This window comes from Muscardinus avellanarius, assembly GCF_963383645.1.
Source record: "Muscardinus avellanarius genome assembly, chromosome: 7".
Taxonomy (NCBI): Eukaryota; Metazoa; Chordata; class Mammalia; order Rodentia; family Gliridae; genus Muscardinus; species Muscardinus avellanarius.
The window spans coordinates 37,923,684-37,949,647 of NC_137793.1; the positions used below are offsets into that span (position 1 = coordinate 37,923,684).

The 25,964-nt window shown below is 41.0% G+C and overlaps 1 protein-coding gene across 6 annotated transcripts in view; it reads right to left on the reverse strand.

The window, feature by feature from the left end:
* Positions 1-4,046: 4,046 nt before the first annotated feature.
* The window catches only part of GRAMD2B (GRAM domain containing 2B), a gene marked incomplete at both ends in the record, with an annotated part of 151,296 nt that continues 129,378 nt past the window's right edge, over positions 4,047-25,964 (reverse strand). For 4 of the 6 annotated variants that reach the window (XM_080698309.1, XM_080698308.1, XM_080698313.1 and 1 more), the window contains 9 exons: positions 4,047-4,088; positions 9,674-9,767; positions 13,349-13,453; positions 14,313-14,400; positions 16,001-16,123; positions 16,632-16,743; positions 21,113-21,193; positions 21,299-21,370; positions 24,080-24,175. In XM_080698309.1, coding sequence (XP_080554435.1) covers positions 4,047-4,088; positions 9,674-9,767; positions 13,349-13,453; positions 14,313-14,400; positions 16,001-16,123; positions 16,632-16,743; positions 21,113-21,193; positions 21,299-21,370; positions 24,080-24,175 — 813 coding nt within the window. Of the gene's footprint in view, positions 4,089-9,673; positions 9,768-13,348; positions 13,454-14,312; positions 14,401-16,000; positions 16,128-16,631; positions 16,744-21,112; positions 21,194-21,298; positions 21,371-24,079; positions 24,176-25,964 lie in introns of all 6 variants that reach the window. The other 2 variants (XM_080698312.1, XM_080698310.1) reach the window with 1 other exon arrangement.

Consider the following 25,964-nt stretch of genomic DNA (forward strand, 5'->3'; position numbering starts at 1 on the left):
GCTCTCTCCCCATTCTCCACCCTTCCCCATACAGGGTATTGAGATCGACATTGGTAATGAATGTCTAAAATTTAACGACATCATATCATGTCTTGGTAAGAATGTGGAGGAACTGAAACTTTCCTTTTCTCTCTCTTTTGTACTGGGGATTGAATCCAGGGACATTCTACCTCTGATTTGTACCCCAGCCCTGTTTTATTTTTTATTTTAAAACAGAGTTTTGAGCCTGATGTGGTGGCGCACGCTTGTAATCCCCGCGCTTGGGAGGCGGAGACAGGAGGATCGCGCAGGTTCGAAGCCAGCCGTGCTGGCGTAAGAGACCCTGTTTCAAAAATATAAAAATAGGTCTGGGAGTGTAGCCCGGAGGAAGAAGGGCTTCCAGGAACCCCAGTACCACCAAAAAAAAAAAAAAAAAAAAAAAAACCAACAACAACAAAAAAAAACCAGAGTTTTGCCGAGTTGCTGAGGGCCTCACTAAATTGCTGAGGGTGGCCTGGAATCTGCAATCCTTCCGTCTCAGTCTCCCGAGTAGTGAGATTACGGGTGTGTGCCACCACGCTCGGCAGATTGGAATGTTCGCACACTGTCGATGGGAATGCAAAATACTGTACTTTCGGATAATAGTTCATAGTCTCTTAAACTATATGAAACACCCTTTCCATTTCTAGCTGTTTACCCAGAGAAATGAAAGTGTGTATCTATACAGACTTGAACCAGAATGGTCATCATAGATTTATAATAAACTAAACTCGAAACAAACCAAGTAGAATTACTAAACAACTTATGATATATATATATATATATATACACACACACATACTTATGATATGTATACATATATATCATATATCATCATATATATGCGCACATATATGTACAATATACATATATATGTATGAAATACTACTGGGCAATAAAAAGGAATGATCTATTGAAACTTGCAAAAATCAATAAATATGAAAATAATTATGCTAAGAATCAAGACCAAAGAGAGTATATATTATATGGATCAATATATGTAAAATTCTAGAAAATGAAAACTACTATACTCTATGAAGACAGAAGGTAGATAGATCAGTGGTTGCTTGGGATGGGTGTGGGAGAGGCATGAGAGATGGATTGCCGAGGGAGTTCTTTGGGAGAAGATGGGTAGCCTTATTATCTTGACTGATGATGGTTTCATGAGTACATGTCTATGTAACTGCACACATTAAACACTGTATGCATTGTGTCAGTAAAGTGCTAAAAACTGAAAACAAATCAGAATGCTGTTAGGATAACCATGGTTAGACAAAGCTGCACAATTATTGCTTTTAGTGGCCAACACGCCTCAGCTCTTCTGTGTCTATGGCCTTGAACTGAACCCTCACTCCAGAGTGGCTCCCCCGGCAAGCCAGCCCCAGCTCTGGGTCTTGGGAAGGGTTTCTGTCTCCGACTATGGCCCACATGTATGTATGGAGTTCTCCTTCCTAACCCTTGAATGAAGGAGCGAGGGAGCAGTAAGTAATAGCATCACTGCAGGGTGGGGCCCAAGAAGGAGGGGCGGGGCTCAGGAGTGCCTGAGGACAGAGATGATTGGCCCTTCCACCACCAGGCATGATACAGTGGGCAGGGAGATGAAAACAAAGAAAAACATGTAGCTGAAATTACTTATGCAGGTGTGGTCTAGAGACAGCCAAAACCGACCAGGCAACATTCTCAGTGTGTGGTCGTAGTTTTGTGGAGACAGAGGCAAGCTTCCTGTCTTAAATCCTTAAAAATACACAGTGGCTGCCGGGCGTAGTGGCGCACGCTTGTAATCCCCGCGCTTGGGAGGCAGAGACAGGAGGATCGCGCAGGTTCGAAGCCAGCTGTGTGCACTGGCTTAGGAGACCCTGTTTCCAAATAAAAATGTAAAAATAGGTCTGGGAGTGTATCTCGGAGGTAGAAGGGCTTCCAGGAACCCCAGTACCACCAAAAAAACAAAACAAAACAAAACAAAAAACAAAAAAAACCCACAGTGGTGGCAGGACAAAGGGACTCATAAGTCTTTTCATGACACAATCTCGCCCTTCTATCAGAAAGCTTCTTATAATCAAAGGCATTTCCAGAAAGAATAGTCAGAGTGAGACTTTCTGGCAGGATTTTAAAAAAATCTTGGAGTTGCCTTCCAAGTACTGGAATTAGAGGTGTGCACCAACACACCTGGCTAAAATAGTACTTGTGTGTGTGTGTGTGTGGTACTGGGGATGGAACCCAGGGGTATTCTACCTCCAAGTTACATGCGTAGCCCTGTTTTTTAAATTATTCTTTATTTTAAAACAGGGTCTCACTGAGTTGCAAAGGGCCTCGCCAAGTAGCTGAGGCTGTCCGCCAACCTCTATCTTCCTGTCTCAGCCTCCCGAATGCCGGGATTACAAGTGTGTGCCACCACGCCTGGCTACAGTAGGAGCATTTTCATCTTTATCAGTCAACTGAGGGTTAATGGTCAAATATCTTTCCTGAGGTCACACAACTCGTAAAATGTGGAATCAAACCTAGGACTCAAACATTGTTTTTCTGATTTCAAAATTCATCTTTCAGCCAATTGTGGTGGTGCATGCTTGTAATCCCAGTACTAAATCCCAGAATAAAAAAATAGGACTGGGAGTATAGCTTGGAGGTAGAATGCCCCTGGGCTTAACCCCCAGTACCATAAAAAAGTTTATCCTCTTTTCCTGATACCACTGTAATCCAAGAACTAAATCATTATTTACTAAATACTTGGGAGAAAAGATGTGTGAAGTAAGTTGTAAGTAGCAGAATGAGGCAGAGAAAGCATTAAAAAAGCACAGTAAGGCTCTGTTAAAGGGATTTTTACAAACTGACAAGACAGTGTTAGCAAGTGTTTTAACCAATGAGTATTTATTAAAAGCCAGAGGTGCTCCAGGCACAGTTGTTGTCTAGGAGGCTAACAGATACAAATGATGTCACCAATCCACTTATTAGCTTATCCGATTAAATACATTTCATAGAAATGATTATAAAATGCATTGCTAATAGAAACAGAATATGTTTTATACTTACAGATCTTGTACCGTACGTAATTATTAATAAAATTCAGCCAACCCCTATGGTAAATAAAGTTAGCAAACCACCAGTTATTTCTTTACTTCAGTCAGCAGAGAAGGACATACAACTGTTACGCTGAAACAGGCTTCAGCATCCTGCATCCCAACTGCTCATGCAGACCACCTATGATCTAAAGATTCAGTGTTTCTCATCCTGTATTAAATCACTGTTACAACTTTTGGCTTAAAGATTAGTTTTGGTTTCAAGGTAAGTTGAATTTAGTATTTCAGTCTTATGCCTCATAGATTCTTGACCTGAGGTGGGTAAGAATCACTCCAACTAAGGATTACAAGAACAGAACATAAAAAGGATGGTTTAATTCACTTTGCCTGACATTTTAAACCAAAACGGAATCAAGAAGTTAGGACACATACATGATTTAAACCAGAATATAACAGCGGAAGGAAAAATAAAAACCCAAAACAGATGACATAGGCAGGTGTTATCTGTTTGAAGCAAACCTGTCCATTTAGAGACATTTTTTGCCTTCTTGGAGATCCAGGGATAATTCTTTAAAGGACCACAGTGAGTCCATTGGCACACGATGTATCCTTTAGTTTCACGATTGGCCAAGAGGGATGCGAGGGAGTGAAAAGGACTCCACAGGCACGGGATGGAGTGTTTCCTGAGACAGTCACAAGAACCGCCGAACCAGGATCGTTCCAGAGAGCGTCCACCAGGCCCTTCCTGAGACCTCCAGAGATGAGTCTGTTTCCTTCAGGCAGCAGTAGCAGCAACAACGGCTTCCTCAGAGAGACAAGGTCAACTTTTATTGCACAAGAAGCAAAATGATTCTCCTTCCCCCTTTCTTGAGCTGGAGACCCCCCAGTGCAAACACTCCTGATTCTCATCCGCTTGCGCCTCTGGCCAGCAGGGAGCGCCCAGCAAGAAGGCCGCGGGAGCACCGTCTTCTAGGGAAACTTGAGGTATCGTGTTGGCCCCAGCAATCTGGTTGGTCAGTCGCTATTGTCAAGCAGCTTCTGTAAGTTGTTTTGTATCTTGAAATAATAAAAAAGAAGCTCCTGTTAGTAAGTAGAATGGAGTGTCTTAAGGATGTATTTGCTGTGGCCTGTATAATGCTCAAGATTACTCTGTTCTGCCTTGAATAAAAAGCTCCATGTAGGTTAGGTCGACATGAGCAAACCTTTGTTCAAGGAGTAGAATTTTATTTGACAATCTATTTTAAAAATGAAAAAAGAAGCCAGGTGTGGTGGTGTGCACTTGTAATCCCAGCATTAGGGAGGCTGAGACAGGAGGATCACGGTTCTTGGACAGCCTCAGATATTTATTGAGGTCCCTTGCAACTCAGTGAGACCCTGTCTCAAAATAAAGAATAAAAAATATAGCTTGAAGGTAGAATGACCCTGGGTTCTATTCCCAGTACCGCAAAAAAAAAAAAAAGAAAATTAAAAAATTAAAAAAATAAAAAGAAAGACAAAATAAAGAAAAGAAAAAAGAGCTGGGTGTGGTGGTGCACGCTTGTAATCCCACCATTTGGGAGGCTGAAACAGGAGGATCGTGGTTTGCCGACAGCCTCAGCTACTACTTAGTGAGGCCCTTTGCAACTCAGTGAGTCCCTGTTTCAAAATAATGAATAAAAATAAGGCTGGGGGTGTGGCTTGGAGGTAGAATGCCCCTGGGTTTCATCCACAATACTAAAAAAAAAAAAAAAAGAACTTGAAAAAGGAGTAGCAAAAGATGAAAATATCAGTAGAGATTGCGAGAAATGAGATGGGAGAAAAAGAACAGAGAACTGAGTGTGACCCAAATACATTGAAAGATAGTGGGAAACTGGTCTTTACAGAATCTACTCTATAGCTGTAAGTAGAAAAATGCCACATCAAATACTTATCACTCCTATTAGATGCTATCGTGCACAATACTCCCAAGAAGATTGTGAGTTTCAGAGACAGGGACCAAGAATGTCATATTTTCATACCTTAAGGCTAAAGTCCAATATTGGCATTAAAAAACGCTCTGTTGAATAAATGAATTTAAAAAAATTCAGAGCAAGGGATTTTCAACAACCAATACTATGATGGGAATAGGGAGCCCCATGGATCAAAAGAAAGATAATGTATTCTTCTGCTATGGCCTGGGTTTTTGTTCCCTCTAAAAATCATGTTGAAACTTAAATCCCTGAAGTCATATGCTAATGGTATTTTAAGGTGGGACCTTTACCACTTCAGTTGCATTAGTGACTTTATAAGAAGAAGAGAAACTCAAGATAGAAGGCTTACTGTCTCTATGCGATGCCATATGGCACCTCAGGATCCTGCAGAGTCCCCATCAATAAGAAGGCCTTCACTAGATGGAGCCCCCTGGATCTTTGATGTCCCAGCCCCTAGAACCATGAGCTGAAACCTCATTCCTTATGAGTTAACCAATCTGTTTCAAAACAAAGAAAAAAAAAATAGGGCTGGAGATGTGGCTCCTAGGTAGAATGTCCCTGGGCTCCACACACACACAGAAAAAAAAAAAGAGAGAGAGAGAGAGAGAGAGAGAGAGAGAGAGAGAGAGAGAGAGAGAGAAAGAAATGGGCTCAGACACTGATGATCAGTCTGAATTGTCAACTTGACTGGATTATGAAACACCAAAGATTATGTGACTTTGGGTGTGTTAATGAGGTGACTGGCTCATGGAATGGTAGCCTGAAAGGGAAGTTCTGCCCTGAATGTGGACAGCACTGTTCTGATAGGCTAAAGACCCAGGTGAGAGGAGGAAGGCAGAAGGTGTGGAGGAGGCCTGTGAGGTTCCTCCTGAGGAAAGCGCATCTGCTCTCCTGGGCATACTGAACTTCAGCTCTTTTTGCTGTTCACCAACTTTTCTCCAGAGAGTTTCCTGGCCTTTCTTTCCATCTTGGACTGGGACTGCATTACCAGTCACTCGTATTGTGAGACTGCTCGCTCGGCCAGCTGCTGGCTCCTCTAGCTCTCCGCGTGCAGGCAGCCACTGGGACTATGCTGCTTTGGACTGTGAGCAGATTTGATAAATTCCCCTTTATAATTACATATCCTGAGGGTTTTGTTACTCTAGAGAACCTTGACTAATACAGATGCCTTCTGGAGGAAGTCTGTGGAACCCTGTGGGCATACTCAGGGCAGGCAAAGAGGAAGGAGCTCTCACATGTATGTGCCAGGAGCTGGAGGCTGTGCACCTGAACCACACCACAGGGCCAGAGCGCAGGAAGGAAGTAGCAAAGTCGGAATAAGAACAAAAGTCTGACCCCAAAACTTACATTCTACTGTGCCACTCTAACATTAATGCTACTTCTAGTACTAAGAAAGTAACTACTATTTAATTCTTTACCTTCAAAAGTACTTCTCACTCCATATTCCTGCACAAGGTCTTCCTTGCCTATCGCTCTGGGTCAAGAGTAAGTGGAAAAACAGGAATGGGAAGGTACAAAAAGAAATGAGATGAAAGAAAGATATCCCAAATATGTAAGACACGTCTACTAAGACCAAAAAACACACCGCTAAGACAAAAGAGGTAAATAGGCAAATTAGAGAAGAAAACCAGATGGTAGACAAATAAATGAGATGTTCTTCCTCAGCAGTAATTAGGGAAATACAAAGAAAATCCAGGATAAGATTCAGTTTCACAGTATCAGAGTGGTAGCCAGGGGCTTGAAAGGACAAAAGTGGTGCCCACTGAGAGAGGAGACATTGGAAGGTAGACTCACAGGGTTTGCTGAGAAATTAGTCAGCCACTGGCAAATGAAAAGGGGAAGGGTGTGGAAATTATTCTTAGATTGCCAGAGAAGAGGACGGAAAGAGCAGTGACACCATGAATAGAAAAAGAAAAGCCGCTGCCAGGGGAAGTTAGGAGCCTCAGATAGACCAGCCCCTGAAGCAGCGGAAAGGAATGTGTGGGATTGTGTACAATGAGCTTGGTGCTCTCGCATCCTTACACACACACACACACACACACACACACACACACACACACACACACAGAGCTCTGTCTCACCCCTAGGCTGTGCTGCTGTGCTGTGTAATTGTGAGTGCCTCTTAGGAGACCGGGTGGCCTGGTAACTTTATTGTTTTGAACCCAGAGGCATTCTACCTCTAAGCTACACTCATCAGTCATTCTATTTTTTATTAGAAACAGGGTCTCACTAAGTTGCTGGGTATCTTGCTAAGCTGTTACGGCTGGCCTCTAATCTGTGTTTCTGTCCCAGCCTCCTAAGTACTGGGATTACAGGTGTGTGCCACCACACCTGGCTCTGGTAACTCTTTTTAATACTTAGATTCCTATGAGCATTCCTTTTATAATTATTTAGAATGTCAACATGTACTTTTGTCTTGGGTGGTACTAGGGATTGAACCCAGGGGCATTCTACCTCTGAGCTATATCCCCAGCCATGTTTTTTTAATTTTTTATTTTGAAACAGGGTCTTGCTAGGTTGATGAGAGTCTTACTACTTGTTGAGGCTGTCCTCGAGCCTGTGATTCTCCTGTCGAAGCCTCACAATTACTGATATTACAGTTGTGTACCACCACACCTGGCTAACATTTTGACCCCAATCCACTTTTTACTGATTGTGCTTTGGGACAAAAGTGGTCTGCACTGGTTCTCCTGGAGCCTCCCTAGCTGCCCAGCTGGGCTTGGTCTCAAGTGCTGCACAAGGCCCGGCCTGCTGCTGACCGGCTGTAAACAAGCCCTTCGTGTTCTGTTCCCTCATTATAGAATGTGGAGTCTTGGCCAGGGCTTCAGAAGAGTGGGAAGAGAGGCAGAAGGCAGCAGAATTCTGTGTGCTTCGGATCCAAGGAACATTTGCATGTCAGAGTGAGAAAGTAGAAAATTAAAACCACCACATTCTCTGGGTCATCATGAAAGCCAACAATAGGAAGCATTTCTTTATAACAAAACAAAACAAATACAGTTTTCTTCAACTCTCAGAACCCAATGTTTTAACTTTGTTTTTAAATGAATAGTTAACTCATATCTTTTCTATGTTGATTTTTTTTTTTTTTTAGTGTGGTATTGGGGATGGAACCCAAGGTCATTCCACTTCTGAGCGACAGCCCCAGCTTTATTTTTTATTCATTATTTTGAAACAGGGTCTCACTAAGTTGCAAAGGGTCTCACTAAGTAGCTGAGGCTATCTGCAAACCATGATCCTCCAGTCTCAGCCTCCTAAATGCTGGGATTATAAGCATGTGCCATCATGCCTGACAGTCTATGTTGATTTTGATTTAAAAAAAAAAAAGTTTGGTAAACCCTTTATTCCCAACCCTTGGTTGTTCAATGCTAGATAGCATTTGGTATAGGAAAACAAAGATAATTTTGCTTATTTGTATTTCATATTTCTTCTCATAACTGCACTGCTACCATGTACTGGGCATTTGTGAGAGATGTTCTAATGAATTATTTTATTTTTTATTTTTTTGTAGGTCTGGGAATGGAATCCAGGGGCATTTGACCTCTGAGCTACAACCCTGCCCTATTTTTTTAAATTTATTTTGAAACAGGGTCTCACTAAGTTGCAGAGGGCCTCACTATGTAGCTGAGGCTGTCCGCGAACCGTGATCCTCCGGGTCTCAGCCTCCCAAATGCTTGGATTACAAGCATGCGCCACCATGCCCGGCTGAACTATTTGATATTTTACTCTGTATTTTTAAGTATTAGGGTACAAAAAAGTTCCTATCAGATGATAAGGGACAGAAACAGTGAAAGGAGTAGAAACTAAGGTCTGTTAATTAGGTTTAATTATGAGATATTTCTGGCATGGTACCATCTTCTTCTAGTTCATCCTCCTATTACCTTCTAAGAACGCAACAAGATAAGGACAAATTAGTCCTGGGAAGAAACTTTAGAGTTAGAAATTTATCAGTGGCCTTATCCATAAGGCCAAAGGCTGGAGTCCAAGAAGCACTAAGAGAGGGCTACTTGATAAACTGATCTATCGATCAATTGATCTATCAATGTAATTATCTAGCACTGGAAATTGAACCCTGGGCCTCTCACATGCTAAGCACATGCTCTACCACTGAGCTACACCAAGCCCCCCAAGAGAAGGCACTGAAGCACAACTTTGCTGTCTGACAGACCTGGCTCAAATTCCAGATATCTGGTCAACTTTCTAGGTGTGTCATTTTGAGCAAGGTAATGAAACTTATTTTTTTCCCTATCAGATAGAAACAGACACCTATTTCCCAGTTATAATAGGGATTGAATGCAATGTTTTATGTTGGCAAGCATAAGCTGGGTGGCACTGAAGCTGCATACTTTGGTCAGGCCACTGGTCTCCAGATTGCTTCTTACTGAGTCTCTCCACTGTGTGCTTGTCAAACAGTGGTCACATGCCACTGGACCCTAGGATACAGAGAAATATCTAATCAAAGAAGAAACACAGAAGACAGACTAAGGAGACCATGTCTTTCAAGAAAATGAGGATAAAATCTATTTCTTTATGGAAATAAAAAATATTCTTCCACCTGTGCTATGACCCCGGCCAGGTGTGTGGTTATTTAGGTTTGTGACTGCAGACTGAGTTGTTTGCATGTATATTCCCTAGCTTATGGCAATTGACAGGAACTATGATGATTGCCCCTGAACATGGGAAGAAATAGGTCACCTTTTCTAACTTCACTATGTTAGCTGTAAGCTCTTGGCAGAGGACTTCCACATTTAATTGTACTTGTGATCCCAGGCCAAATGGTGTTGTCTGTCTGTAAGAACAAAAAGAAAAGTTATGGGCAGGGATGGCAACACAGGAAGCGGAATGAGCACATTTTAAAATTGTCCCAACAGAAAACTAGGAGAGACTGAACATTTCACTTGTTCAGAAAGGCCGTGCAGTAATCCCCAACTCCAGACTCGATGAATTAGTCCAGGGTACTAATTCTAAAATGCTCAGCTGGAAATCTCTTAAGCTATTTTTGTTCAAGTGGACAAGCTGTGCCTTGGCTTCCAAACAAAATCAGGCAATTGTTCTCAAGCTCCCAGTTTCTTGGACCCCTTTTATTAACTCCTAACATTCTCTTCTTCCTATCACAGAATACGTTTGCAAGAATTATTGCTCTTCACAATCACATACAGATCTTATTTTTTAAAATGCGAAAAGATATGATTTATACTAGGACTTTCAGAAGGTTTAGAAATGTCTATCTCTAGCTAATGAAATTCCCATTGAAGTTTAGAAATGTCTATCTCTAATTAACCAAATTTCCATTAAAATATAAGTTTTTTTTAGTTCTTTCCTTGAGACCTGTCATACAAATATAATTGACCCTGTCTTATAATCAAACAGGTATATTTAATATTTACCATTTGACTCTTTATGGCATGGGATCTATAGGATCCTGTACCAATTAATGTAAGAGATCTGAGGTACAGTAAATACATTTTCCTGGAAAGATAATCTAAAGCTTTTTTTTTTTTTGGTGTGTGTGTGGGACTAGGAATGGAACCCAGGGGCATTCTACCTCCGAGCTATACTCCTAGCCTTATTTTTTATTCTTTATTTTGAAACAGGGTCTCACTGAGTTGCAAAGGAACTCACTAAGTAGTAGCTGAGGCTGGCCGCAAATCGCAATCCTCCTGTCTCAGCCTCCCAAATGCTGGGATTACAAGTGTGCGCCATCACGCCTGGTTTGGTCTAAAGCTTTTTAACAAATTTCCGTGACAAGGCTAAGAACCATGGTTTCTAATGTCACTATACTTTCTAGGCATGATTTAATTTTATCTGTGCAGCTTTTGAAAGGCAGTGAGTGGTCTGATTTATTTTACAAAGGGTCTAATTTTGAGGTAGAGGCACTTGGTAAATTACTGATGATTACCTTAATCTCAAAAGATGTTTACTTTCTAGTACTTAGTACCCATAGACACAGAATCCTAAACCTCTGAGTTTCTAGCTGAGGGATCTGGGGCCAAGACTTGGCAAATGACAGAAGGCCGAGGGGCACCTGTATTCTGACCACTGGCTGGGACCCTGGGGACCTCATTCCCTGTGGAGTCTGTGGTCTGCAGGCTATTAATATGTTAACAAAGCTGGTAGCATGTATGGATTCAAAAGGATGGCTCTTAAGCAAACAAAGAATCGAATCTTATGGGTAGATTTACCACTGGGACAGCAGAGATGGGCCACTCTGGACAAAATCCCGAGAAGCCCGGTCATGGACAAGCACATCAGCAGCCGTTCCCACCCTGTCTGTCACTCCTGACCTCATGTTGTAAGTGGCCTTTGTGTATCTTTTGTCCTTTGAAGGGTTATTTTTCAGATTGTACTTCTTCCTGGGTTGTTTCAAGAGCAGAATAAATATTCCATTTGTGGGTGGAATTTCTTGCTTATCACCACCAGTTTAACTAAATGATAATGGGGCATGAGGTTTATTTTTCTAATAAAATCAACTCTTTATGCGATACTTAAGTGACAGTGAACTAGTCTGCCATAATCTGGAGTCACCTCTTCCCTCTATTAATATTTTGAACAAGATGGGAGAGTAAAGGCTGGGTCTGAATCTATTCCAAACTATTTATTAGACTTCTGTATTTTATTGGCTCAAATGTATTCCTATGGTTCAAAAAATAACCTGTGTACCACCATGTATGCAAACAACAGAAGAAGGTATTTAGGTAATTCAGACAGACAGTAACGAAAGCTGTAGGATGATATATGTGTAGATCCCAGTCCAGCACTAGCAGCATCACACAGGAAGCCGCATCTCAGAGCTATTGTATCAGAAACTCTCGAATGGGTACAACAGTCTGCTTTTTTTTTAGGTTTTTTTTTTTTTGTGTGTGTGTGTGTGTATGTGTTTGTGTGTGTGTGTGGTATTGGGATGAAACCCAGGGACATTCTACCTCCAAGCTACAATCCCAGTCCTATTTTAGTTTATTTTTTATTTTGAAACAGGGTCTAAGTTGCTGAGGGCCTTGCTAAATTGCTGAGGCTGGCCTCAAAACTGTGATCCTTCTGTCTCAATGTAGACCCGTAGACCCTGAAGTACTGCAATTATAGGCATGGGTCACCACACCCAGCTTCAGCAGTCTATTTGAATAAGCTCTTTAGACAATTCTGATGCACATTAAAGTCTGAGAGACACCAGTAGTTAGGGAAGTCTATGGTCTTTGTAGTTATAGAGAACTACATTTTTTTTTTTTTTTTTTTTTTTTGCGGTAATGAAGGTTTAACTCAGAAGCATTCTACCTCCAGGCTACACCACTGGACTTATTTTATTTTGTAGCAGTGTCTCACTACATTTCTGAGGGGCCTTGTTAAGTTGCAGAGGCTGTCCTTGGACCTGCAATCCTTTTGTCTCGGTGTGTCTCCAGGCCCAGCATTATATCTGCATTTGAATTGTAGTTTTATTAAAAACTATAAGACATAAGCCAATTATTTCTTTGAGTCTCAGTTTCCTCATCTGTGGGAATAACAGCTCTCTTAAAAGGTTATGGTGAAAATATATGAGGGAAAACTGTAATCTCTACGTTTAAAACTTAAGCTCAAAGTTTATTTTATTTTTGGTACTAAGGAATTGAACCTAGAGGCAGTCTACTTCTGAACTACATTCCCATTGCTATTTATTATTTTATTTTGAAACAGGGTCCCACTAAATTGTGGAGGGTCTTGATAAGTTGATGAGGCTGGTTGCAAACCAGGGATTGTACTGTCTCAGCCTCCCACATACTGGGATTAGAAAATGAACCACCATGCCTGGCTCAAAGTGTGATTTTATTTTACTTGTCAGGCAATACACCAAAACAATCACGTAAATATACTATGTCTGAATAGATTTAATTAGGTAAGGCATGTTCAAAAATGGCTGAAGAAAAATCTTCACAAATATATTCAACTAATTTCTAGTGATAAGACTTTAGAGCGCTCAGAAATTTTGTAAATAAATTAGTTAATATGAAGAGTGATGCATAATAAAAGGTACTGAGTTAGATGAATTGCTTTCCTTCTTTAAATATCTCAAGTCACTGCCATTTTATGCAGATGAACTTATACAGTTGAATAAAGAGACCAAGTCACAACTGAATCTTGGAACAACAGGGCAAGAGAATGTAAATTAGGCTTATTTTTTGCCATATTACTGGTGGTACAATAGCAACTCAAGGATAGTGAGGGGTCAGGTCAGTCATGTCTAGGATCTTTCTACCTTTTCACTCGCCACATATATACATAACCAAATGTCTCATACAGAATGTATTCTCAATTATTATTTGCTAAGAATGCTAAGCTTGGGTCAGTTGTCACACTAATCAGAACAGCAGGCAGATGCAACGCTGGGGGAAAACGTCTTACTCAGTACTGTGGGTGTCCATGATGGAGCTCAGTGACCCCAGCCGCTCCTCCAGAGTATTAATTCTGTATCTCATGTAGAAGGTCGAGATGATTAATGCACAGACACTGGAGAAAGACAAAGAGTAATTTCCAAGAGGTTAATGGCCAGGACCTGATGTTTATAAAACAATAAACTCAGAGCCAATGTTATATGTGTAGGGCAAGGTGTTTTCCAGAACAACTTGGCTAAGGATCCTTTAAAAGGTCTTTTTAAAAACAAGTTACTTGTTATGGAACTTTACAGCCAGAAGAGACTTAAAATCCTATGGCCCAAGTCCTGCTATTTGCAAATAATAGCTATTCTAAATAGATTGTTCAAAGTGAACCCCCAGCTGGATGACCAGGTCCTCCCTCCTCCCCCCTCCTGGTACTGTCTCCCTCTGCTAGAGAAGGCTGGGAGCAGGTTGCCCAGCCTTGATCTCCAGTGGCTCACAAATTCCCTGCTTTATCTGAAAACCAGACTAGGCATATCTTCACTGGTTGTGAGGAACAGCCTAAAACTGGGCCAGGCTATTTTCGAAAGAGTAAGTGGCCACAGACTGGAAGCTCATGGGGGAAGTTTAAGACATCCATGCCTAAGTTTTCAGGAAGGGAGATGACATTTTGAAAATGCTTTGGCTCTTCTTAGGAGGACAGAAAACAGATGGAAAAATAAATAACAAGGAAAAGATGCTTCATAATTTACTGGACAACTCTCCAACAAATATAGTCCACTCAGAACTCAGATCTCTGGATTTGGTACAGATCGTTATGAAAATGTGACCTATGCTTAAGGAAAAAGCATGTCAAAGTACAAGGGAGAAATTGTCAAAAAAATATTTGGGTCACATCAGAGGCAACTGAGATGTTGGGTAATGTGAAGAGATTATTCCTTTAGAGAATCAATCATTCGCTTAAGCCACTCACAGTAAGTACGTTTACTTACACAACTGCATAGAAGATGAGGATGTGGTGAAGAGCCAGACACTTTTGAGACTTGACTTTATGCAAGATTCCGATGGTTTCTGCCTGACCTGTTGGGTAGAAACCAAAAGAGCAATACTTTAACACTAAGGCACACCTCCTTCGTCTAGTGCTGTCTCCACGGGCACCTGAGGCACGTGACCACTCCAGGTGAGAGGAACCAGGGACCGTATGAACGGAAGCCGTCGAGCTCTCACCTTAACCAGGAGTTTCAATTCTCCCCAACACATTCCATTCAACACACATTTACAGAGAGCCTTCTCTGTGTCAAGACTGTGTTGGAGTCAGGGAGAACAATACAACACCATCCTTGCTCTTATGGTAGTATACCTAGTAACCAGTCATTACAGTTATTAGAATAATCAATAAGAAATAAGTCAATAATTTGAACTTTTTTCTTTTTCTTTTCTTTTTTCTTTTTTTGATGGTATTGAGGACAGAACCCAGGGGCATTCTGCTTCTGAACTATGTCCCTAAAGAAAATTTTGTTTTTTATTTTGAAACAGGTTCTTATTAAGTTTCTTTTCTTTTTCTTTTTTTTTTTTTTGCAGGTCTGGGGATGGAACCCAGAGGCATTTGACCTCTGAGCTACATCCCTTGCCCAATTTTTTATTCTTTATTTTGAAAGAGGGTCTCACTGAGTTGCAGAGGGCCTCACTAAGTAGCTGAGGCTGTCCATGAACTGCGATCCTCTGGTCTCAGCCTCCCAAATGCTGGGATTACAAGCGTGCACCACCACGCTCAGCTTCTGATTAAGTTTCTAAGGGCCCCTCACTAAGTTGGCGAAGCTGGCCTCATTTTAATACTTTTATTAAGTGAGAAATGGTGGCACATGCTTGTAATCCCAGCACTTGGGAGGCTGAGACAGGAAGACTGCAGGTTTGAGAACAGTCTCAGCAGTTAGTGAGACTCTCATCAACTTAGCGAGATCCTGTTTCAAAATAAAAATCAAATAGGGCTGAGGGTGTAGCTTGAAGGTAGAATGCCCCTGGGTTCAATCCGCAGCATAAAATAAAATAAAATAAAATAAAAACTTGTATTGGTGCAATGTAATTATACATCATAGTGAAATTCAGAGTGATACAAACATACATGCTCATATCACTTGATATATTTCATTCTGTATACCTGTCCCCCCTTTGCCCCCAAATATGTTAGTGAGATTGATAGTAAAAATCTTCAATAATTTGAGTTTTACCATGATTTTTGGATCATAATCTCAAAGTATTCAGAATAATAAAAGTGACCTCTATGAAGGCTAATTCAGCCAATTCACCTTTGTACCCCTCAAGTCAAGCACAGTACTGGGTACTATTTGTTTGATGAATAAGGGAGGGGAGGGAATACAAAGGGCAGTCCTAAAGGAAAACACTGGGACTTTTTTTTTGTGGTACTGGGGATTGAACCCAGAGGCACTGTACCTATGAGCTACATCCCAGCCATTTTTCTTTTTGCTCTTTTGAAATAGGGTCTTGCAAAGTTTCTGAGAGTCTCACTAAGTTGCTGAGGCTGGTTTTGAACCTTTGACACCCCCCCCTCCCCCCGCCGTCTTCCAAGTACTGGGATTACAGACATGGGTCATCACACCATCTACCACTGGGGCCTTTTAAAAATGACAAAGAGATAGCTCAAAACATGTCTACTCCTTACCATGTCCAGGGAGACTCTTGGTTTTCCCATCAGGTACTCTGTTCACATGGGCATCTGCACGGGTTGGTTTTGCTTCTCCCTTGGGAACATTCAGAACTGTTTGGGATTCTGTCACATGGAAATCTACCAAGCCAAAAGGGGGCTGCGTCAGTTTTTCTCCCAGTGCATTTAAGAACACAGAAACAACCACAGAGTGTGTCGATCGTTTTAACTGCCATAAAGGCTGAGTACATAGATGAACTTTCTCACAGGTCAGTTGAAGTGGCTGGGGATTGAAATCTAATACTCAGGCAAGTAAGTTATCAAATGATGTAAGGACAGCCTGCTTTCACCCCACTCCACAAGGACAATTCCACTACAGCAATTAATGATATTACTGAAATAAGAGATAAGAAAATATTATACATTGCTCTTCCTCAACTACCCTAGTATTATGTCTAAGAGACATTGGATTTTAACCACATAGACTGTTACTTTCCTTTGAATTTTCAAGTCATGCTCTCCTTAGATTTCTTTCCCAAATGTTACCCAAGGATGATAAGATGGGTTTTTGTTTTTGTTTTCAAAGGTGTGGGATGAGGAGCTTTTCTAGGGGATTCAAATTTAATTAAGATAAAAAGAGTTACTAGACCTCGAGAGTTCTCAGATTCCGGAGTCTGAGAACCAGAACTGCTGTATCCTTCCATGTCTTGACTTCTTTGTCGAACCACTCCATCCAGATCCGAAAATTCATCATTGAAATCCTGAAGGGGGACAGGGAAAGAAAGAGAAGCCAATTGTTCTTTATTAAACAGGAAAGAGAGGCCCAATGTTCTTTAGTAAACAGCCGGGCTTTTATAACCCCTGTCCATCTCACTTGGGCCTGACCCATAAAATACAGAAAATGAAGGATTACCCCACATTATTGAAATTTTCTTAACAAATCAGAATATCTGGTTACTGAAACTGAGACTCTTCTCGGTGATTCCATAAACCATGGCCAACTTAGTTGAAATAATAAATGTCTAGGGAAAAGAAAAAACCTTGGAGCATTAATGATCGAAAAGCTTCTTGCATGAAACTGGAGAAGTCTCACCAGCATTTTGTAGTGAGGAAAATCGAGTGCAATCGACACAAAGGAGAAAAAAGTGGAGAAAGCTCTAAACCCAAGTTTGAATATGTAGACAGAGAGAAAGGTATTGCTAAATTATTATTCAATTTAATTTTTTAGTACGGGGGAATGAACTTAGTGGCATTTTATCCCTGGGCTATATTCCCAACTCTTTTTCATTTTTCATTTTAAAAGAGGGTCTTGTTAAGTTACTGAGGGTCTCACCAAGTTGCTGAGCTGGCCTTGAACCTGCACTCTTCCTGTCTCACTCAGCCTACCAAGAAGTGGGATTGTGGGTGTGTCCCACCAGATCCAGCTTAATTTCCTTATTATTTTCTGCGGTACTGGGGATTGAACCCAGGGGCACTTTACCCTGAGCTACATCTCCATCCCTTTTTATCGTGAAGACAGGGTCTTGCTAACTTCTCAGGCTGGCCTTAAACCTATGATCATCCAGCCTCAGCCTCCCCAGTCACTGGGATTACCTGCTTGTGCTTCTGAGACTGACTTGAGGGAAATGGCTTTGGCAATTACACCATGGAGAGAAAGTTTCAGTGTTTTTCTTTCCTCAACTGGATCAAAATGGGGTCAGTACTATTGCATTTAATTTTAGGACTATAGAAGAGCAAGGAAAAAAGCAGAGATGTTTTACTTTATATTCTATGGGCTCTTCTAAAGTGCTTAAGGAAGTAAAGGGATACATGGTGTCATCAAAATATCATGGTGAAGGTATAATTAGGCTGAGCTTTTAACAACTAGGTTAGCTGCCAAACGGAGACTCATTGTGTAAGCAAATCTTTTGCCTTGAATTTGCCATGTTTTGGTCATTTCACCATTTATTTAAATTTTAAACAAGAATTTAGAGGGGAAGGAAAATTGAAATATTTAACTCAATTTAATAATTTATTGAAAGCTGGATGTGATGGCACATGCCTGTAATCCTAGTACTTGAGAGGTTGAGACAGAAGGATCACAGGTTTAAGGCCAGCCTCATCAACTTAGCAAGATCCTTAGCAACTTAGTGAGACCCTGTTTCAAAATAAAAATTAAGAAGGGTTGGGGGATCACTTGGACATAGGATGCCCCTGGGTGCAATCCCAGTACCAATAAATAAACAGTAAATAAAAAAGTACTGAATGCCTACCACGGAGGCAGTATGCAATGTTCCTTACACATATCTCTGTATTTACTCTTTCAGCCACACTGTGAGGTTGGCTTCGTAGTGGATGAAGAGCTTGTCTGTTAGAGCCCAGATCTGAACCATATGAATGGATTCCAAATCATATGTGATTAGTTGTTTTTTATACCACTTTCCACTACTTTTGAGATAAAATTTACGTACTATAAAATTCACCATTTTTTCCCCCCGGTACTGGGGATGGAACCCAGAGGCATTCGACCTCTGAGCTACAAACCCTGCCCTATTTTTTCTTCTTTAATTTGAAACAGGTTCTCACTAAGTTGTGGAGGGCCTCACTAAGTAGCTGAGGCTGTCCACGAACCACAATCCTCCGGTCTCAGCCTCCCGAATGCTGGGATTACAAGCGTGCGCCACCACGCCCGGCAAAATTCGCAATTTTAAAATGTGCAATTCATCTGGGTGTTGTGGTGCATACTGTAATCCCTTAGGAGGATGAGCCAGGGGGAGAGCAGGTTCAAGGACAGTCTCAGCACCTAGAAAAACTATCAGGAACCTAGCGAGACTCTGTTTCAAAAGGGTTGGGAGTATAGACTGGAGGTAGATGCCCTGGGTTCAACTTTAATACAAAAAAACCAAAACAAAACAAAAAAAACTTCAGTGGTTTCTAGACTATTCACAACACTGTGCAATCATTACTGCTATCTTATTGATATCATTTTGTGTGTGTGGTACTGTGGATGGAACCCAGGGGCATTCTACCTCCAAGTGACACTCCCAGCTCTATTTTTTATTCTTTATTTTGAAATAGGGTGTCACTGAGTTGCAAGGGCCTCGCTAAGTAGCTGAGGCTGGCCGTGAACCACGATCCTCCTGTCTCAGCCTCTCGAATGCTGGGATTGCAGGAGTGTGGCACCACGCCCGGCTCTTATTGCTATCTTATTCCAGAACTTTCCATAACTCCCAAAAGAAAGTTTGTATCTATTAGTCACCTCCAGTTTCCTGTTAACCACTATTCCCTGTTAACCACTAATTTATGGTTTGCATGTTTGGAATATTTCATAGACAATTCTTGTGTCACAAATTTTTGACTTTATCATGGTATGAAAGCAATAGATACTCAGTAGAAACACACGTCAGATTCAAAATTTTGGTCTTTCCCTGGCCCAGTGACATGCCCTCCAACACTCTTTGATTCCAGGTAGTGCCAGCAATGTGACTATGACGGGGAATGTCCAATGTTCTACAGTGTACTGTGTTGCTAAGCTATGATGTTTAGTGGGTTAGGCATATCAAATACATTTTGACATGTAGTATTTTCAATTTATAATAGGTTTATTGGGATAGAACCCCACCAGAAGCTGAGAAACATCCATTACTGCAATGACACGGCCTTTTGTCTGGCTTCTTTCTTTAGCATGATGTTTCCACTCCTGTCCATATGGTGCATGTTATAGCACTACATCTCCTTTTCATGGCTGAATTATATCTTACCATGTGTATGTATCACATTTAAAAAATCCATTCATTAGCTAAAAGATGTTAGGGTTCCTTCCACTTTTTGGCTATCATGGCTACAAGTTTTTGTGCGAACATGTTTTTAATCCTATTCTTTTTTTTTTTTTTTGTGTGTGTGGCACCGAGGATTGAACTCAGGAGTGCTCTACCACCACTGGGATACGCCTCTAGCCCTTAAAAAAATTAAAAAACAAACAAACAAACAGAATTTCCCCAAGTTGGTGATCCTGGCCTTGAACTTGTGATCCTCTTGTTCCAGCCTTCCAAAGTAATGGGATTATAGGTGTGTGCTACCATGCCCAGCTCAATCCTACTAGTTTTTTTTTTTTTAATTCAAAAGATTTATAGGAGATGTTGAAACTATGGTTCACTAAAGGCAAATATAATAGTATCAAATCAATTTGTGAATAACCATTTGAGTGATATAGTTAGAACTCTCTTGGGAAAACATATTTCATTACAGGTACAAATCTTGTACAAATGGGAGTTACTTCCCACTGGGGATTTCCCTTGCAGGCAACAAAGTCTAAGGGAATCAAATGAGCCTTGTCTGTCGCTGGGGTATTGTAGCTTTCCTTTTTACAGTTATTTCTCAGTTTTCCTCATCTTTTCTAGGCTATAAAGGCTATGAAGGCAAAAATTCACTTTCCATCCCAATATCAGAAACAAACAAACAAACAAACAAATAAACAAACAAACAGGGTTACCTGTATCATGGCAGTCCTGACAAAGACCCTCCAGGGATGAGCTTAGCCTCCTTCCCTGGCTGAGGAGAAAAGGGACCCAACAGCCCAATGGAAGAGACGCCCTAAGAATTCATTTTGATTGCTCCTGGTTTCCTAGAGCATACACTCGTACGGTGCTTTGAATATAGAAGACATTTTTGGACTGACTCATGTCCCACCTCACCCTTTGAAACACTACTAATGGCTGGGGTACAGTTCAGCGGCAGATGCTTTCCTCATGTGCCTGATGCCCTGGGCTTATCCCTAGCACCACACATGCACACACAAATTGACAAGCAAACCAAGCAAGACCTTCGATGACCAGTAATTCACCAAGACAGCCCACTATCTGCAACCTGAGCTAATGTCAGAACCCACAGTAATCACAGAACTATATTTATTTTCTAGTAATAATAGAACTACTATTTCTTTTCTTTTGTGGAACAACTCTTCAATTACTAGAAAAACGTTTATAGTCTCCAATGGCATTCTCTTCTTCCAGAGGGATATGCTTTGCTTCATCAGTGCCTCAGACACTGTGGTCCTAAATTCTTCCCATGCCCTGGTCAGTGAGTAAATACAGTTTAATTATGGGACATAATCCCCTTTTCTGCATTTAGATAGGTATGTGGGCAACTTACCAGAGGCAGAGATGAAGGACGGTCTGCCTGGAAACAATTTTCAGCTGAAGACTGAATGGGGCTATTTCCAACACTTATATTCTGAAATTATTGGAAAAAAATGAAAAAAAAAAACAATCAAGTACGAAACCATAAGAAATACAGAAGAAAGACAATAACTCAGACCCAGGATAAAGACATACTCACTTCTAAATGGCCACACACAGATTTTAGTAGTTTGTAAGTTGAATCTCTGGAGAGCAAGGAGACAAATATGTACTGGAAAACAAAAGAGAATAATTATTAGCAGATACTCCCTGACCAGAAGCATGAGTTGAGAATTTTAAAATGTGTTTGCACATAGTTATTTCATTTTCAAATGACAGAGACCAGTCAGATCCAGTGGCACTCATCTATAAACCTGGCAGGAGGATTGCAGGTTCAAGGCCAGCCTTGGACTTAGTGAGATCCTGTCTGAAAATAAAAATTTTAAAAAAGGGCTGTGGGTGCAGCTCAGTGGTAGAGCACTACTGATTTCAATCCTAGTGACACAGAAACACATATACACATGCACACAAAGTCACAGACCACCCTCTAGTCTGTATTCTTCATCTTCTCATTCAAATACTTAATTGTTAAATTTCATTTCTGGAATAAAGTAAGTATTTTCCCCCAAATAGGAATGAAACCTCCAAATTCAATTTAGGAGTAATAAAAAAAAATGTAGGGCAGAGTGAAGGCTCTAAAAGTTTGACATGGATGCCCCAAAAATCAGAGATAGGGAAGGCCTAGATGCTAAGAAAAGGCTAGTGATATTTGCTAAGTCCTCTTCAAAGTCTCTCGCTCTCCAGTTTTGTTTTTGTTTTTAAAGGTATTTAGCAGTTCCCCTGGGTCTGCTTTCTCAGCTCTGACCTAGATGCCCACTGAACACTTCTCAGTAGTTCTGATAGGCCAGTTCTTTTTCAATCCACTTTCAGATTCTTCCTTTTACAAATATGGAAATTTTCTAGTGGAGGCTTGTAAGTGAGCGATGGGAAAAGAGTAAGACCAGAGCTGGACAAATGATATAAGAAAAACTTTACCATAATCAGTATACTCAGAAAACATAAACACTCACTCTTCCATCTACACGAGCTCTGGAATCTTTTCAGACTCCCTTCCTATGAGTTTGTGATGATCCCTCTCATCCACCAAGAGAACCTGTTCTAATTTTCAAGTAAGCACTTATTATATTCTAAGGTATTGAACACTGTGGTTTCTGGCATTAGATCAGTTACAGATTTTGGCTCTGATATAAGTGGGTAACATCGGGGAAATTTCCTATTCACTCTTCTCTTACAGGGTGGTGGTATGGACAAGTAAGACGACCTGAAGAAAGCACTTGGTGTATGTCTTGGCATACTTACTGCCTACTATTAGTATTTTAAAACATCTTGAAATAGATATATTAACTTATTTTCTAGCTTCTCAGAATAGACCTTTTGATCTTTCCATCGTTTCTCTTCTCTTTATAAGTTATCTACTCTGGCTAGAAATAGAATGTAGCTTTTATGCTTTCATAAAAATTGTTGGTTAAAGACTAAAAAAATGATTACAAGGGAAAAATGAGTAACTAAGCATTTTTATTCCTTTCCTCCTGTTGAGCTGAAATAAATAACTCTCTTTGCAGTGCTAGAGATTGAACCCTGGGCATGAGGCATGCTCGGCAAGCACTCTACCACTGTGCTCATCCCTAACCTGTAAATAGTACATTTTTTGTGGTACTGAGAATTGAACCCAGGGGCATTCTACCTCTGAGCTACACACCCAGACTGATTTGATTTATTTGGAAGCAGAGTCTCGCTACTTGATGAGGCTGTCCTCAAACATGCAATCCTCCTGTCTCACCTTCCTAAGTACTAGGATTATAAGCATGTGTCACCACGCCTGGCTTTGTAAATACCACTTTTAATGGAAATATTTCTGGTTGCACATATCTGGGGCAGCCCAGTGATTAACAGCAGTAGAATTTCTGGATAGAAGAGAGGCTGTCTAGGTGGTAGCAAAAAGGATGTGAGAGCCAGGCGTGGTGGCACACGCTTGTAATCCCAGCGTTTGGGAGGCTGAGATTGGAGGACTGCGGTTTGCGGATAGCCTCAACTACTTAGTGAGGCCCTCCACAACTTAATGAGACCCTGTTTCAAAATAAGGAATAAAAAATAGGGCAGGGGGTATAGCTCAGAGGTCAAATGCTCCTGGGTTCCATCCCCAGACCTGCAAAAACAAAACAAAACAAAACAAAAAAACATAGGTCTGAGGACTGATCCTGAAGTTGCAACTGGGGAGGCTCCTACTGAGGGTATGAGGAGGCTGGGCACACTCACCCAGGAATACTTCAGTATCACCCTGCCTCACCCCATCAGCAAGCTTGTTCTTGTTTTTTAAAAAGTAGTATTAGCTGGGTGTGGTGGTGCACACTTGTAATCCCAGTACGTGGGAGGCTGAGACAGGAGGATTGCAGGTTTGCTGTCAGCCTCAGTGACTTAGTGAGACCCTCTGAAACTCAGTGAGACCCTGTTTCAAAAATAAAAATAAATATAGGGCTGGGGGTATAGCTTGGAGGTAGAAAGCCCCTGGGTTTAATCCCCAGTACCACAAAAAAGGGGAAAAAGGTAATATTAAAGGAATCAAATCTATTAGTGTAGGCTGACTGAATAGATGTGAAGAGAAGAGAAACTGAAAAAGAACTTTATTTTTTGACCTTGGTCAGGCAAGTATAATTAAGTCAGAAGGAAATTTAAAACTGGCAACAATTATATTAGATTAAATCATCTTATTCAGGGAAATGATATTACAGCAATATCTCTAGGCGATAATTTTAAGATTAGTCTTATAGTATATCTTCTGCTTTCCCATCAAGGACGATGATACTCATGGATGATGATATTTAAAGTAGCCGGGCTCAGAGCAGGGGCACAAAGCCAAGGTGCTCCTGCCGGCAGGACTTACCCTGTCTGTGACTGTCGCTATGATCAGGGCATTTGGCACTAGAAGAGCAGTTTTGGTTTTCTTTATCAGGGTTACTGAGAAAGCCGGAATAGAGATCTGAAATAGAATGGCCAAGTTAACACTGGTTTGGACTTCACAGAACAGTATTTTAAAACTACATACTGAAGGAAAAAAAGGTAACAAAACCAAGACCAGCACTGAGCTCGCTAGCTCTCATGGAGAAAAGTGAATCTGAAAGAGCGGCATGAATGACGTCAACTCAACCCCAAACTGGTGCTCACACAGCCAGAGGACAAGCCTGGGTCGAGTCTACTGAAGGTCCTGCTGGGAAACCTTTATCTTTAGACATAGGAATAGACCACAGATCTGCCCTTCGCTCTTACTTATTACAGCCCAAGGACCTATGGACGTTTCAGGTTTGTGCTCGTCCGTGTTGGGCTCTTTTCCACACACCCCACTTCCTTCTGTGCTGGGTGCATGTGGTTGGGAAAGGGTTAGAAAGCCCTGGTGCTGGACCGCCATCACTGGACTGAAAATATGGGTTCAGAATTTAGTTCTCTATGATCTCCATGACCTCCTCAACCTTATAGATGATCCACTCTAAGGCTTCTGTTTCCTGATTTAAAAGTTGGAGACAGTCTTATCTACTTTTCAGAATTTTCAGTGGATCAAATGAGATACTATATGGGAAATGTCCAGTGCCTAACAAAAGTTTCATTTGGTTCCTCCTCATCTGTCTCATGAAACCCAGGGATGAAATAAAAGAATTCTGAGTGTATTTATGGTTCAAAAAACCATAATGATAACAGTAAGAACTAATGATAACAGTAAGAACTACCATTATTAATACCTATTTATAAGATGAAAGTATCATTTAATTATGATAATACAAGGGTGGGAGAGAATTCTGAGGTTGTAAACTGGGATAGCTTTGGAAAAATAGAATTTAAAGATTAAGATTAGTGATGATATAAAAATGAGTCCAACCTGGTTTTTGAGCAGCGGCACAAACATGCAGTGACAACGGGCTATAAATTTAGGTTGAGAATACTCTTCAGGAGTTTTCAATCATGAGTAAAAATTATAACTAGAGAACGTTTGTGAAACTAATTTTTCAGTGAGACTAAATGGAATGTGATACACATGTGCTAATTTTACCAGCATCTGCAAATATGACTGGCTGACTAAAAGACTCCAATTAAATAAAGGCGGCTTGAGCCGAGCGTGGTGGCGCAAACTTGTCATCCCAGCAGTTGGGGGGTGGAGACTGGAAGATAGAGGTTCGCAGATAGCCCAGCCTCAGCTACTTAGGCCCTCCGCAACTTAGTGAGACTGTGTTTCAAAATAAAGAATAAAAAATAGGGCAGGGGGTGTAGCTCGGAGGTTGAATGCCTCTGGGTTCCATTCCCAGACCTGCAATAACTAACTAACTAATGAACTAAATAAATAAAGGCGGCTCTTTATTAACATTTTTCCAGGGTAGGGTGCTTAGAGAGTTCCCCTTCCTAGAGCAAATTGTTTGGGTGTCTTCAGTTCTTACTGGATCATGCTGGACACTTCACTGTTGACAGTGAAGAAATTCTGTGACATCTCTGAAGTCTACTTTTACGGGGGAAGAATAGACACCGTATGGTTTTTATTCCCACCCCTACCAATTTTCAATCTCTTGCCTCTGTAGTTTAGACACAGCACGTGGAAAACAAATTCCAATGTTTCCAGGTCTTTAAATAACCAGGACCACTTCTTTCAGCTTCTTTTGTCACTTCTCTCTTAGGTAGAAGTAGGATCTTAAAGCCACTGCTAGAATCATATTGTCTTGAAACTACACTTATGCCTTTGTGAATCCCTTAGCCCTTCGGAGGGCTAGTGCTTTGTTCATGAACCT